The sequence below is a fragment of the Colias croceus genome, chromosome 19 (genome assembly GCF_905220415.1).
Source record: "Colias croceus chromosome 19, ilColCroc2.1".
NCBI classification, from domain to species: domain Eukaryota; kingdom Metazoa; phylum Arthropoda; class Insecta; order Lepidoptera; family Pieridae; genus Colias; species Colias croceus.
Genome location: NC_059555.1, coordinates 6,409,294 through 6,426,580, shown reverse-complemented (window position 1 = coordinate 6,426,580; position 17,287 = coordinate 6,409,294). Strand labels below are relative to the sequence as shown.

Below are 17,287 nucleotides of genomic sequence, written 5' to 3'. Positions count from 1 at the left end.
CGAAGGGACCAGCGTTCTTTACGTCTGTAGTTTGTACGTAGAATGGCATTCTTCATTCTTGAATATAGTACCGCACCTGTTTGATGGATTCGCCAATTTGTAGTTAGAAAGTCAACCTTTTTAACGTGGAGTTGCACAAGACCGCTGGTAGCCGGCAAAGACAGTCGTCTCTGACTGGTATATAGTTATCTGTGGATAGTCGCGATTCGCGCTCCAGTCCCGCGATACGTGAACCGCGTGTGCCTTCCGTTGGTCCCGTTAGTGATTTTATCAACAGGACTTATAAAAGTAAGCATTTTAGCAATTATCAGAATTTTTAGCAAATAATTGTTGCAAGAAATATGTCAACTTTGTTGCTTTTCCATATAAATGCATTTATATTTCGTAAACACCTTAGTCACTATGCTTGAAATGTTTATTCATATATTTTTAATTAGTTTTCAATTGAATTGTAAAGCGCAATTTATGAAATAGGTATAACATTTTAAATGGACCTCCTTAAAATATATTTATTTTATTTACTTATAACTACTGTGGCTATTACCTATTATTTAGACGATTTCTTTATATTTAACTAATTGGAATATTAAAAAATTAACTACCCCCGTAATTTTTACATAAATAAACAAATATACTTACTACACAGGTACTTCATACAAGAATCATTTAATTTTACGAGTTCATTCATATGCATCATATTACATGCTTATAAAATAAAATACGTATTAGCATAATTTTATCAAGAGCATATCAGCTGGTTGCACCGTTATGTTGTTTCGGCGTTTGTACGGTTAGCTTCATTTGATTCGTTTCTTTGAAATGTGCTCCATTTTGTTGATACTCGACCTTATTTATATTTAATAAGTTTTTTTTATAACATCTTTTCGATTGGAACAATGCTTTTAATGAGAGAAAACAGTAATGAAAATTGATTGCAATTTGGTCTTTAAAATTCGATGCATCTCTATCATATAAGTTCGTATTATTATTGCCATTAGTAAGTTTATACGTTATAATATAACAGTTTATATTAACTATATCATACCGATAAGCGTTTACTAATAGAGAAAAAAATACAGTGGACCCAGCAGATTTTAACTTGCATTAATGATTGGTATAGATTATAGACTAAAGAGCAAATGTAGAGCATGGATATTATGTCCCAATATAAGTTTATTTGTAAAAGAGAAATGTATTGCTTATATTATTACATATATTCGTATATTCATTATACTCTAAGATCTATTAAGCTCTAAGAAAATATCGATTGAATGATTTTTACATACAACACATAAAGATTTCAATTTTGCACGTAATTACTTGGCATGAAATTGCAAATGTTTTTAGCACTTTTTCTTCTATCTAGATCTAGACTAGATCTATTAGGCTATAAATGAAAGTGGTACCTAAATATTACTCTTATTTAGTGTAAAATAATAGAAATAATCCAATTAATTAGTAATTAAAAGTTGAATTTCATTACTCACAGCGGATACAAAAGAAAATGTTATTGAATAAATAATTACATATTTTTTTAACATTTAAGTCTTGTGCGTGCATAATTTCATTATTTTCACGTGTTATCGAGGTCCATGAGCATATTAGATTAACATTATATAACCAGAATATCATATTACAGATATTTGCAGTGAAATTATAAATGCCTATATAGCACAGCATAGTACAACCATAGGTACAACGAATATGCAATGTCATGGCATAGTTTCAGTGTCTACGTCATACATGGAATACCGGTACATAATTTGAGTTCAGATTTCGAGATAATATAAAATTAGTTAACAGTTAACTATAGTGGCATCCATGTTAAACCTGTTTAGAAGTTAATCAATAAGAGAAGGTTTCTTACTGTTGGCAATGCAGATGTAAAGCTACCTAAATATACTATAAAACGATAAAAAAAAATTATTACTGTGTTACCTAATTTAGACACAAAAATTTGAATGTGAGAGTAAGTCGCAATGAAATAAGACGTAACTTGAAAAAATAACAGGTGAGTTAATCTACTTTCAGATAGCGCTTCGTGATCATTTAATAAAATGTAGCATATTAAAATATGTAAGAAAAATGCAATTTAACTATATTCATCTTATTGGAAATTAATAATTATCGGGCATGGAGCATACATTTTTTAAAAAACTGCTAAAAATTGATTAGTGTATAAGCGTCGGATATAAGTAAGTAAATAAGAGTTAAAAGCTTAAGTATATGAAAAATAATTAATTTACAAAAACTCTCATTGATTTTATAATTAAAACGCAATGACATATTTCTACCTATATGAAAACTTGTAAATCAAGTTTATGGGGAAACGGACAAAACCATATGTGACCACATAGTGTATCAATATTTCAAGATAAACGAAAAATTGATGCGCAGTTAACGAGTATTCGATATTCACGATTTGTATTGACTTATTATGTAGTTATTACATTCTATTTACTATCAATTAATATTCACGGCTTAGAACCTGCATATTTTAAGAAGTTATACAGAAGCATAACATAGATATAAGTATTTAGTCTTAAGTCCATTTCAATTTTTGAGAAATAAGAATAAATAATTATCTAAGCTTTGTTAAAAAATAATAATATGTAGATGTAGAAGAACATACATATATTTGCAGTAGTGAATATAGTTACATAATAACTATTAATACAGAATCTTGAATAACAATACAAGATTTTCTACCATGAATAATAAATCTATATTTTTTTTAATGAAAATATCAAAAATCAGTCTTTGTGAAAACAAACTTGTATTTGAGATGTAGATTGTCCTTTCTTTTTAGATATCGACAAATGACAATCGATATGTATATTCTTACTATGAACATACCTACTCAATTTGTTTAGTTTACCGTTGCATAGCTGCATATTTTGTGGTTTATGCAAACCTTGAAAGTTCGAATCGTATTTTTTTTATCACTGGCAATTTTAATCTGTATTCAGAATATCAGTAAGCAGTATCTGTCAACGGTAATTGACCTCAATGTTGATATTGAGACCAATAAGGTCTCAAATTATTTAATGGACTTTGATTGAAACTGCATTTAATTATTTTCACGGTTTATTATTTTTTAGTTTTCGTTAATAGATGTCCGATAAACTCTTAGTAATTAAATTATGGTATAAATTTATAAAAATTAATTATGTTGCTGATAAAAAAGAATAGGTACAGCTAGAATTTCAATTTAAAACAGAAAAAAATGTTGAATTTATATTTTTGGTTTTATGGCATTCAAATGCTTTATAAATATAAATTTATAAAGAATAGAAAAAATTCGATCACGAGGCGGGACTCGAACCCGCATCCTTCGCGCCATTCCGGGGCGGATGCCTCACCAACTCAGCCACTCGTGACCCGCCCGAGCGATCGAATTTTTTCTATTCTTTATAAATTTATATTTATACAGAAAAAATGATTTTATTTATCATAAGACATTTAAATTTTTATTCATTAGTTCATAACATGGGGATTTATAAAAACAAATTAATATAAAAATAATTATTTACAATTTTTTTGATCGTCGCGTCGTCGATTTTATTTTTATATGCAAATATTATAAGTTACATATCGATTAAGTACAAAACGATTTGTGATTAATATGTATTACCTATATTGATAATTATAATTAATGCATTAATTTGTGTGGAAAATTACGTGTAGGTACTAAAGTATTTTTTCTGTTTTTAACAAATTTAATTCTTAATAATTATGTAGAGCTAAATAGTTTAAATAAAGAAATATACATATCTTTTTTTATAGTAAAAATCTTTAAGTGTCCAGTATTACTTGAGATCGCTGATGCCTTTGTCCCGGGTCCCAGAAATCTAGTACATACATATTACTAATATATTGTTAAAATAATAAAAAAAACAATGTTGGTTAAATGTTGTGACACAATAACTCTAAAAAATGCGAAGTCAAAGTTGAATAAACATTGGATCAAAGTCAACAGTTAGCAGTATTCTGACGAACTTGACAGTACTTTCTCTAAAGAAAGTGAGGTATTTGCGCGCACGTTTTGACGGTCGATGGGTAAATATAAGGGCATGCATACATTACTGTGGTAGGTCTATTATACAATTTTAATCTTTTAGAATCTCGAGTTTAAAGGGGCCGTTATTTAGGTGGTCCAAATACATAGTTTTTATTGTCATTAAGTTGTTTACCAATTTTATTTATATAAATAATAATTTATGCATTGAGTCTACAATTAAATACAATCTTTTGTAAGTTTTTTTTTTATGTTACGTGTTTAAATATGCTTCGAGTTTAATTTATTAAGTATATTCAATATATATCGTACTGTTAACAAACATTTACGTAAACTAAGTACTGTATATTGTATTAAAATAGTAGTAAGTATATATCTATTTGGTATTGTAATAATTTGCATGTAAATCTTTATAAATGTATTGTACATTGTAATATAGTATTCGTATCGTACACTGTCAAGATTTAGAAAAAAAAAGGTTGGGATAACAATGACACTGATTTCAACGATAATTCGCGCGAGAAAAAGAAAAATAATTACCATAAAGATTTTGTTTTCAATAGAATCACACACAAACTGTTTGCATTTGAGATTAATGAAAGTAGAGACTTTCATAAAATTTGTATCCTTTTCCATAGGAATTCAAGTTTAATTTAATTCTAGGATCTCATGACGCCTTTCATAATAAAAATCTATGATTAATGATAAAAATTAAAATTCGTTGCATTTGTATAAAATTTGGTGCTAACAGTTAGTTTGAATATTGATACAACATTATTATGACTCTACCACAATTATTCTAGTCTCAAACGTGACAATTTTTAGATGAGAAATAAGTACGAAAATTGATACGACATTAACAATAATGACACAAGAGAGTCACAACTATAAACCACAACTCTACCACAATTATATTCTGAAACGTGATTACTTTTGGATGACAAAGTAGAGTTTGAATATTGATAAGACATTATTGTCTATTGTGACTCTACCATAATTCTATTCTAAAACTGATAAATTTTAGGTGAGAAGTAGAGTTTGAACATTGATAAGACATTATTGTGACTCTTTCATAATTGTATTCTCAAACGTGATCAATTTTAGGTGAGAAGTAGAGTTCGAATATTAATACTGTATTATTATGACTCTAGATAATATCCCGCTTTGAATTATATTCTAAAACGGACTCTATGTCCGTAATCGTAACGGGATTTTGACAACTAGAGTTCTATTCGCAAGTAAATTCTAGCTGAAGCAATTATCAGGTGATTAGTGGAAATATGTTCCGTGCGTTACATGAAAACAAAACACGCATCGTTGGTTATTTTGTAACATCATACGATATACGAATTCAAGCACCGTAATAACCAGTTTTCTCTGTTACGACGGTTACTTGCATTTTCGTGTTAAAAAGTGATATTTTTGCTTATTGCCCAATATTAGTTTGCTTGTTGAACCGGTGTTATTCTAGTTTTATTGGGACCGCAATGAAGCAGGCCCTAATTTAGTTAGAACGTACTTATTTCGTGTTTCTGCACGTGTCGGATGATTCAATAATTTATTGGTCATAAATAATGGGCAGAAAAGAAAGTATGACTTGAAACGAATTCCGTATACTTACGTTAGCCTAAAGTTTAAATTAATATTCATTATCGAACCGAAAATGACCAAGCAGTTTTGTTATTTAATGCCTAGAGTACAGATTCAAATTCTATTTTATATGTAGATATAAATCACATTTTTCCAAATTAATACCTTTTAAGATATGTACCTTAAAAGGTATCAGATCATTAACATACTTTAAAATAAATTAAAGAACTCATTTACTTTAGGTGTATAAGGATTTGCGAGGGCATTTCATGTCCTTTAAGAAATACAGCCTACTTTAAATTTCTATTTCATTTTAATGATCACAACGTATAAGCTTCTTGATCACAACCATATCTCTTAATTCTGACATTCAAGATAAAAGCGCAGGGTCTCTGACCTTCAAAATAATCCAACGTCAAACAAATTGATGCTAATCATTGCAACCTGTTGTGGTTTTCATATCACCGCGACCTTATTGTATTAGAAAATCCACTCGTTTATAACCCATTTTTTTTTGAAGAAGACATTACCTATTCCATTAAGCTGATTAAGGAATTTGAGATAAAGCTAAAGCCCAATCTTTCAAAGCAGACTAAAGCTTTAAATAAAATATAATTTTAAATATGTTTTTTACGCTAACTATAATAATATATAAATGATTTGAGTTCTATGAGTTGTTAGATGATTAGATGTTAGGTACAAGTTAGGTATTATTATTTATTGTTATCACAATTGTTAATTAAATTTTATTAATCGTACAAAAACATTAGGTAGGTACTAAACATATACCTTCATGACTAATCGGTTTATTATGCTAAACTTTTAACGAAAATATTTCTTAATCGACAGCACATTAATCTTAAATTCTTAAATTGTAATGTTTAATTCATAATTAATCGTGTATCTTAATTTTATTACTCTTGTATTTAAACTTATTTGTATAAATGCATATTATATTGTCAGTAAAACGTAATTAGATGTTGTATTAAGGATTTAATTGATAATCATTTTTAAACTCTTCTTTACAGAAAGGGTGCCTTCGCAAAGATGGCGGCGACGAAGTTTTCGCACCCCTTTTTATATGGATTGAAGCCATTTCCAGAGGGGCATGATGATGAAATCCAAGAGATACGGGAATGGTAAGAATATTTTGTTGAATTTTCAGATTCAGAAAGTTCCGTTTTTAGAAAGTTATATGAATTATAACATTTGGCATATAGACTATAGATACTATTATGGTATATATCTGTGATTGGGCTTATATATATATTACTATACTATAATTATTATATATTTCTATACTATTATGATAATGGTTCGAATCTTACGACGACGTTCTACCAGCGAGGCTCTAATATGAAACAATCTACTTATGTTTTTTTGTAAGTACGTTCTACGTTCTTTTAGCGTCACAATTTTGTCGATTCATATGTAGTTTATTATTGTGTACTTCTTAATATTAACTTTATAATATACTAGCTGTGCCCCGTTGTTTTACGCGCAGTGCTCCGCTCTTGTTGGTCTTAGCGTGATAATATATAGCCTAGCCTTCCTTGATAAATGGGCTAGGTAATACCAAAAGAAATTTTCAAACCAAGCTAGTAGGTAGTTCCTGAGATTAGCCCGTTCAAACAAACAAACTCTTCAGCTTTATAATATTATTATATATAAATACTTATTGGACATGCAGTTAACATCATACGAGTACTGCGAGAAACCGACAGAGCAAATAGCCAGTGAATGGAATGTCCGTTAAACTTTCTCCAGATATAATGACTATTTAATAAAACGTCTTTGTGTAGCTATAAAAGGCTTTGTATGAATGTATTTACAAAGGGGTGTTAATATAACGGTGTTAATTGCAAGCGATTTTGTATCGACTTGATCAAATGACAAAAAAAAAAATATTTTTGCTAGCTTTCATCTAGGTAAAAAGTCCATGCCAATCTCCAAGTATGAATATAAATTCAAATTTGTTTTTAGGCCGTTATTTAGATACGTTTAGAAGCATAGGGATCGGTGATAGATATTACCTATATATTGGAGAGATAACTGAATTATCTGAAAAAAATATTGTTACGAATATTTATTATTTAGGTTACACTTTTTCGTTAGTGTTGCTACGATACAAAAACAGTGTTCAACATTAGGTACTCATATTATGATGTGATATATTTGATTACTGATATGATGTAGTTTTTAGATTATATTATAAATGTATTTGTAGATATAAATATTGTCATATTATTGTATAAGAGCCGAGTGGTTAAGAACAATGAACTAAGTTTGTTTTTTGAGAAAATCGTTGACCATGAAGGCCAACGGAACCCAATTTATTAGGTGCAAAAAAATGTCAACAATGCTTAAAATGCGTTAAAAAATTATGCCTCCGGATATAGAAACAAGGAGGAAAACTGCGAATGCTTGCTAAATTAATTTAATATTGTTATGGATTGAATTTTCACAGTATTACTGACAGTATTATTATTATTCACAGTATTCTCTACTAGCTGTCCCGGCGAACTTCGTACCGCCCTGTCAATGAATGTTGTGTTACCTTTTAGCTGAACTAATTCAGGCTTTGATGAACGGAATCACAGACACAATAGAAAAACTATTGTGTCGTGGACCGATCGGGCCGCTTGGGGCTCAATGGGTTAAGACCAAACGATTTTACCTGATAAAGTTTTGAGATTTATTGATTACCTGTTAGTAGTTACGTTTTAAGAAAACAATATGGTATATTTATCGCTTATAATATTTATTGGCTATTAAAGAAACATATCGATATCTATCTTAGTTTATTTACGTGTTATTTTCCTTTTTTTACATTAAGTCGTAGTAAATATCAGCAAAAACCTTGCTTTAACCAGATTTATTTGTGTTAAATAGAATTCCAACTTGGAAGGCCGTCTTTGAACACGTTTTGGTCGGCTTAAGTACTTCGTTTTTTTATGTCTTACAAAAAACCTATGAGAAACCTTATTTGTTGGTACCTCTATACTCACTCAGAACTTGTAATTTATTAGTCAAATCACCAAAACGTTTGTTGTACCTACATAATATGTCTCTATTGTACTTGAAACAATTGATAATTATTTTCAACAGTTGAAGCTTATAACAGCTATTAATATCAACAAAGTTAATTGCCATGATAATCTTGTTAACACAGAGTATGAGTTTTATTATCATTTACTTCACGCAAACAACGGTGAAAAGCTCCAAATTGACAAACTGCGCTGTTAAGCCATAAAACTATGGGATTTTTTTAACCACAAGGAAGAATAATATAAAATAACAAATCGTCATTATACGCTCACTAACAAAAACAAAAAAAAATCATATTGGTTATTTATCAATCAATGTATTAGCTAGTTGTTATTCCGATAAAACGCGTCACATTACCATATTATAGGCGACGCCGTTTCTTTTTCCCTTAATTAAAATCGTACAGCGCACTTACAATAATTTTAACTGTAACATATATGCATAAATAACAATTTATGTGGGAAAGAGAATGTCAGTAGAGCAGTAGAGTAGCCAGTTGCAGAATATATAAGAAAAATTATAACAACGTAAAATGAGACAAATTATTTATTTCAAAAAATGTTTACTTCCAGGATGAAGAGCCAGCCGCACCTGCCATACATATCAGATGAATTTATTATCCTTTTCCTGCACTCAAACTATTATAAAGTAAAGGAAACCCAGGACACAATTGAATGCTACTTCACTTTACGCTACAATACCCCAGACCTTTTCTCGAATCGGGACCCATTGATGCCAAAAAATCAAGTGATTTTGGATATTGCGTAAGTTTTCTGTCAATATTAGTAGGTACCTAAGATTAACTTAAACCTATGAAAATACATATTTATTTTTCCTTTCGAAAAGTCTGTTTTAGTCGTTGACGGAAATCATTTTTTTTATTTATATGGAAAAAATGTTGACATACTTACGTAAAAGATGTTGTCTAATATGAAATGATCACTTTGTCCAATATCCATTTTTATTGGGTAAACAAATTAATAATTATAGACGAAACTTTGTATTTGTAGACAAAGACACATAATTATTTTAATGAAGTAGCAATAAATTCTTTAAGGTCAAAGCGACAATACGTAAAGTGATTCTAGAAAAAAAATATGTGTACCTACTGACGCGTGTTGTAATGTTTTTTTTTTATTTATTTTTAATCTTATTTTCTTATTGACTAAAATTACGTCCTATATGTATGTACGTAGTAGAAACCTTTTCATTGCGATTTTTTACATCCATTATTTGACTTTTTTCTCAATTGAATTATATTGTTGTAGTTACTACCTAGTTAGAAAAATTGTAAATCTCCTTTAGCATCTATCTATCTAAACATTGTTATAATGTTATTTAATATGAAATTAAACACAATTTTTAATTAATATCTATACTTAATATTATAAAGAGGAAAGGTTTGTAATTATGTATGTATGTATGGTTTTCACGCATAAACTATTGGACCGATTTTGATGATATTTGGCACAGACAATCTTTAGACCCTGAGAAAGAACATAGGCTACCTTTTATTGCGAAATATGTACCACGGGCGAAGCCGAGGCGGACCGCTAGTATTATATATATAAAATCTATCGATTTATAATATCCAATTAAGCATTTGGGTAACCTGTGTTTTTCGTATTAGGTATATATTATATTGTTTTCGTTCCATTCAATTCAAATTAATGAATTTTAAATATGAGCTCTAGTTTGTATGGTTTTGTAGGTACCTTGTATTACGTAGATTGTAGAAAATAGAAATACGCAGAATAATGATTGAATAGAGATTATTTGAAAGAAGTTCGAATGTCATAGATAGCGCCTAGCGGTGCATTTACATCAAACGAATATAGAGCTAGAGCTAGAGGAAGAGCATTCTGTCGTGATCTTTTAATGTAAACGAAAACTCGTGTTCAGTGGCATTTCGTATTAGATTATTGCATAGAATCTTTTCGAACGCACTTAGAACAACGAAAGAATGTTCTACGTCTGTTTATACTAAAAGAATTTGACAAATTGTGTGTATTCCCCAGAATTATAGACAGAATTTTTAGAATGAGCATTCACTCGTTTGATGTAAATGCACCGTAACTCAAACAATTGCGAATGTTCATGACACAACAACCATGAAATATAAATTGAATTAATTTGAATTGTTATAACAAAAGATTCACTTTAAAAGACTTAATAGCCACCAATTAAAACGTCATATCTGGTTATTTATCTCTACAAACAAACGAAGTTGACAACTTAATAGTTCTTACGATTCAAGTATGCATAAAAAATAACTTAACAGGCGTGCAAACAAACATGCGTGTTAGATTCAGTATGTAATCCTATTATATAATTGTGCAATACGGAAAATAATGTATACAAATATTAATTCTAACTAATTTATACAAATATCAATATTTGTTATTAAAGAGAAACAAGCCTTTTTACCCGACTGCCAAAGAAGGAGGGTAATGTTTTTGTTAATTATTTCTAAAGTATCAGTTTAAATGTTATTCTAAATATATTGTATATTCTTAGAACCTTTGTACTTTAACATACTGTTTAGAATATTTCCGTCAATAGTAATCAAATAAAATTTATTATTATAACTAACGGTCCGCCCCGGCTTCGCCCGTGGTACCTACATGTTTACGTTTTCTCTACATAAGATCCATCCTCGTACTTCAAGGAATATAATAAAAAAAGAATTATCGAAATCGGTTCAGTCGTTCTCGAGCTATGCGCTTACCAACACATTTTGCAATTCATTTATATATATATACTAGCGGTCCGCCCCGGCTTCGCCCGTGGTACATGTTTACGTTTTCTCTACATAAGAGCCATCCTCGTACTTCAAGGAATATAATAAAAAAAGAATTATCGAAATCGGTTCAGCCGTTCTCGAGTTTTATACGTATATAAGATAAAATAGGATAAGATTACGAAACATCTATTTCCATCTGTCATAGTTATAGTTTCTCAATCGAAAGATGTACTTTTTGATCGTTTTCGTTGCAGGAAAATTACTGAATATGTAAATAATTATTTTTATGTTTCATGGTCAATGGACATAGAGTACTTGGCACTTTGGCCATTATTAAAAAATAGATACATATTAAATAAATAAACATACAAATAACAATATAATAAGGAAAATAAGCACCGAATGCTTTGTAAAATTTACAAACAATTCTTTTCTCCTTTCAGGCATATGGCCGCGCTTCCCAAATTGACACCCGAGGGATACCACATCCTCCTATACAGGCTGGCAGACACAGATTATAGCAAATTGTGCTTCGCAGACGCGGTACGGGTGTTCTGCATGTTTAATGACATAAAGCTGTCTGACGATAGACTCTCTGAGGGATATATTGTTATCTTTGACATGAAGGGATGCAGTTTGGGACATCTGACGAGAGTTACGCTGCCTGCGCTTCGCGCTTTTATGCAATATATTCAAGTGAGTAGAATAGGAGATTTCTTTAAAAAAACATCAATTAATTAAAATACACAAATTGATTCCTGCAGTTTCAAATTATTTTTTGGAGGCAATCATTGCGTATATTTTTTTGTAATTTTGATATCTTACAGTGATCTCACTTTTGGTAAAATAGCTACGAAGGACTAAACAACAAATTAATTTCGCATAATTTTTTTCAGGGCGCCCATCCAGCTCGTCTAAAGAAGATTCACGTGGTGCATACCGTATCTTTCATCAACCAAGTGATGTGTCTGGTCAAACCGCTAATTCACTCTAACCTCTACAACCTTCTGAACTTCTCGTCTGAAGGACCAGCGTCTGTTGTTGACCTAGAATACCTGCCAGAAGACTATGGTGGTCCTTTACGACCTGTAAAGGATCTACATGAGGAACAGAGAAGGAGCATGGAAACCGACTACAGGGAGTGGCTTATTGAATCTGAGATATTCAAAACAGACGAAAAGAAGCGAATCAAGAAACCAAGCAGAGGACTGTTCGCAACTTTGACTAGTAGTTTTAAGGGTCTGGATATCGATTAATCTGTGCAATGTATACGTGTTAGAAGGTAGAAGTAATTGTGAGCGCTTCTTTTTGTTACTGTTTTGTAGGAATTTGGTTATGAATTTATAAGCGACTGTCAATATAACTCTATACGTAATCATATCTTTTGTAACATTGTTTTCTTATTGAAAAAAAAAATCAATAAAATATTTTGAATACGTGTGTTAATGTTTAGAGTTTTTAAAACTTGATTGTTAAGATTACCAAGTGCCTTAGCATTAGATTATGTAGAAATGTAAAATACGAATGTATTCCTGTTAATATACGGAATGTTGTAATTAATTCTAATCTGTTTCTGGTATCTGCCGATCATAACGTAACATTTTATATTATGCAGGGTCTAGTCTAGGTATACCTAATATTCACATTTCCAGAATAATAGGCGTAGATATTCAATGTTATATTTGAAAAGTAATTTCGTTTTGTCAGCGTTTTATTTTACTTTTTCGTATATTAATATGTACAATAAGCAAATTTATTCCAATGCGTGTTAATAATGTACGATAAATAATAGTACATACATATTTTGATATAGCATATAAACGTAGTTCACAGTGTAACTGTACCGTATCGTTACGATCTTGGCATAGAAACATGTAACCATTGCCAAATTGAAAAAATGTAAGTCGTAAGAGCCTATTTTCCTTGATCAATATTCTGTAGTTATAAGACTTAAATATAGTCTATAATTAATGTTTAGATTTTCGGAAAACTGGTATATTAACATTCTTAGCAGACATTTTTAAAATAAGACAGACTATTTTTCTTAATTAATCCCAATGCTGATAATTGTAAATAATTTTTACTTGCATATATCTGTATCTAAATTTAAGTAGAGGTCGCACAAGGGGTAGATAGCAAAATAACAAATTTAGTATACAAGTTTAATTGTTTATTAGTTGATTTTTACAGACTTAGAACTATTTCACTTCTATCGTTACTATTATAACCACATTATGATTTTTTTTATATGTATAATAAAAAAATATCTAAACGTAGTTGAAAATATTGTATTATATTAAGTCCAATAGAACAAAATTATTTTTGTATTTGTAAATATTTTAATAAATTTTATATCACCTCAGCGATTTTTCTTTTATAATCCTTTCCCTTTTCCCATTTCATCAATAATAAACGATACATTTATATAATTGGACAAAGTTATATAAACTCTATGATTATTTTATATAGTTTTTGGAATTTTTGATTCAAAAGCGAGAATATGTATCAAACGCAGTAAATGGAATTAGAACAAATAGCCTCTACGCCGTAGAGGTAGAGGCTACGCTTCACGATTTTTTATAAAATCTTAAATTAACCGAATTATTTCTACTGGCAATTAAGTATTATCGTTGCTTTTTAAAGTTATTTTATATTTTTGATGAAACATACAACTCTAATATCAATTTCTCATTATGTTTATATGTGTGGTGTTAGTTGCCATCATCAACCATATTTTATGGTATTGTTAAATTTCCGTTCTCGTGATATTCATCTTTGAAATTATATAGTCGATAATAACTGGCAAGAGATGGCGCAGGACCGAATCCAAAGGAGGCTCTTATTGTTACAAGCCAAGACTCACTTTGGGTTTTGCGCCACTCCGTATGGATATAATATCTAACGAACACCTAAATAAAGTATATTAACGGGATTTGAATTGATTGATTGTCAGTAAAAATATTAATTCCCGTAAAAGTTAGGTAAAAGCAAACATAAATGTACTAAATGTTAGTTAAACAGGCAATTTGGAAGCACTCCATTTTGGAATTGAGTAAAAAGCTTTTATAGAGCTGCAATCTATCGCTTTGTTTTCTTCATTGGCCTTTTTATTTATCAAGCTGGTACGTGACCTAAATGCCATATCTTGAATCTTGATAGGCGTGTGATCTCTTTTTCTATCATGACTCTCCAGAGCAAGTTGATGCCAGCTAAATTCGAGTATAACATATTTTTACAAGGATTTATAGTGGATACGTAGAATTAGTAACCATATTCCGGCTTTTTTCTGTTAAGGTTAAATCACGGTTAAATAAAATAATTAGGCATTTTAAATTAAGAATAATCTGAAAGACAAAAAAGTTTTTCCTGCATTAGTTAGCTAACTTCTTACATTGTAGAGTTTCATAAATCGCGAGTTGGGCTTAAAATACAATTTTAAAAGACACTTTACGACTATTTTGTTCTTTATTATATAAGGCTTAAAACGTAGTTTAGTTTCATGAAAAATAAAATAAGACGTAACAATTAGAAGTCCTCATAGTTGCACGTTCCGTAATTGACTTTATCGTTCTAAACCATGCAACATGTAGGGTTATTAATTAAACATATTGGCGAACTGCGGTGTCTGTATTATAATGGTGTGCGTCGACCAGAGGCGCTCCATTGAGTAGGCGACGGAGGCAGCGCGGCGGCGCGGAGTGTGACGTCACCCGCGCCGCGCCTCACGCATGCGCCCGCCTATCGAGCGGCATGTGCCACTCGCAGCCGGCCGACCGCTCCACCCGAACATTTCACACTTTTTTTTATTTTCCTCCCGAACGTAGCTCTGTAACATCCAGAAAAGAAAACCTAGTACTAGTTTCAAACGCGCCTCGATTACGTCTATCTCTCGCGCGTTAGTTACCGCGTTTCCAAAATGGCTGGACGGGACTGTCTCTCCAGCCGTGCGCGAACCCGCCTCTGACTCGGTTTAACGGACGTTATGTGCCTCGTTATGTAAATGTTACGCAAGTTTGGGACGTTAAGGTGCATCTTACAGCCCACGATACGGTGCAGTGAACCGCGGTGCCCATGTAACGAGCTGGATCTGACATTACCGTGAGTATGTCACAGTAGTAGCTGATCTGATATCGAAAGGTGTTTGGTGTTATGAGTGCTCGCCTAAATATCGATCGCTTTGTTATCTGGAACTCCTGAAAAGCTTGAAAAGGTGTTGCGTTAGATTGTGTTGTAGGGCGGTGTAGGCCGCGGTTGGTTATATTCGAGTTGGCTGAACCTCGCGCCTGTCAACAGTGGTTAGCCTTAGTAGCCTTATTGCATGTTTAATACAAGTTATTGATCATATTGTTCAGATTCACATTACATATAGAAATCCGATGATTGATATAAAAGATGAATCGTCAATGTCCTGTTTATTGCTAGATTAGTGTTAGTATCGATTTATTTTATCTTATAACCGCGATTAAATAGCACACACACATAAGCAACATCTATCTTACGATACTCACATTGCTCTACATTAGATGAATAAAGATTTTACATTATAAACGAATGCTGAGTAACGACTACCACGTCTCTTATCCATCGGGTTAATTCTAATGTACTAACAGAAACGTAGGTAAGGTAGTATTTATAGGATAGTATCAAGTATTATTAATTCATTTCAGTTTAATATTGTCCAAGTTCATTAATTTATTATTGAAACTGCAAATTCTGATGAACTATAAATTCCAAAACCGTGACAAATATAGCTTGAAATATAATAAACTCTACTATTTATTAATCGCATTTCTTACGTATTGTTAACAATGTACGGGAATTTAATATTTATTTTTACTTGATTCTTTCACCGAGGATCCATTACGAGCACAATATTTTGCCCTACACCGTTTCGTGTAAAGAGAAAAGCAAGATTGAAGCCGTCGATCGCGCGCACTCAAGAAAATTCGGTCAAGTGTGATTTTCTCACGCGCAACAAAGGGTTTTCTGGTAATTATTGCTGAACTAAATTTTGTGAAGCGTGAACTATCAGAGATAGGTCAAATATTATGCGAAAAATTTTGCAAGAGAAATATTTTTCGATGGGTTATTTTTAAAATGGACACGAAGTATATCTACTTGTCAGTGAGTAAACTGCATTGGAACTGCATAAACTGGTATTGTTATATTTATATATTTATTTTATTTATTGTAAAAACATTATTATATTTTTAACATAACTGTTATTTTAAGGGTTTGCTTTAACCTTTATTATTGTTTCACTATCAAAACGCACATAGCCCATATAGGTATACTAAATGTGTGTTTTTTACTCGATGATATTGACTTTCGTTCTCGCATTAGTGTTTATCTATTTAGAACTAAACTACATTGTTAGAAATTCTGTAGGTTTATTATCAATTACCAAAGTAACTAAAATCTTACTTGATGCAGTTTTTGGGTCTGTGCGTACAAACTTTTTTGTTGGCATGAAAAGAGTTTGCATGAAAATTCGATTTTAATGGTCTCTCAAGATAGTAAATTATTATAAAAATAAGCTTATTTTTATAATAATTTACTATCTTGAGAGCATATAGCATATAGCATAATAAGCTTTGGCTCATGAATTCGGTCATTGTACTTTTGGCTCAGAAGATATATGAAATATTCAAGTTACAACCGCAACGCGTACCCATGCGATGCCAGCAGCCAAACCGAGTTAATATATTTGGCATCCATAGAACTTGGCCAAAATTGTTGTTTACCCAAGGGACAAATTATTCAGTATTCTCGCAATGGGTAATAAAAGGATAAGACTTAGATTGCTATTAGATGAAATGTTATTTTTTGTGAATATGTTTTTCTATGAATATTGATCTATTAACGTTAACGTAACGTAAATAACAAAT

The 17,287-nt window shown here is 30.9% G+C and overlaps 2 protein-coding genes across 6 annotated transcripts in view; both read left to right on the top strand.

The window, feature by feature from the left end:
• Window positions 1-149: 149 nt before the first annotated feature.
• Window positions 150-13,616, top strand: LOC123700244. Of its 2 annotated transcripts, none has more exons than XM_045647413.1 (5): window positions 150-288; window positions 6,637-6,747; window positions 9,229-9,420; window positions 11,843-12,095; window positions 12,296-13,616. In XM_045647413.1, the coding sequence occupies exons 2-5, from the start codon at window positions 6,656-6,658 to the stop codon at window positions 12,653-12,655; spliced, it is 897 nt and encodes a 298-aa protein (XP_045503369.1). In that variant the 5' UTR covers window positions 150-288; window positions 6,637-6,655; the 3' UTR covers window positions 12,656-13,616. The 2 variants fall into 2 exon arrangements, with proteins under 2 accessions (XP_045503369.1, XP_045503370.1); XM_045647414.1 differs by having other exon boundaries at window positions 191-288; window positions 6,624-6,747.
• A 1,540-nt stretch (window positions 13,617-15,156) lies between these two features.
• The window catches only part of LOC123700224 (RIMS-binding protein 2), a 33,175-nt gene continuing 31,044 nt past the window's right edge, over window positions 15,157-17,287 (top strand). For all 4 annotated transcript variants that reach the window (XM_045647381.1, XM_045647378.1, XM_045647380.1 and 1 more), the window contains exon 1: window positions 15,157-15,497. The gene's annotated coding sequence lies outside the window, so the exon portion shown is untranslated. The remainder of the gene's footprint in view (window positions 15,498-17,287) is intronic.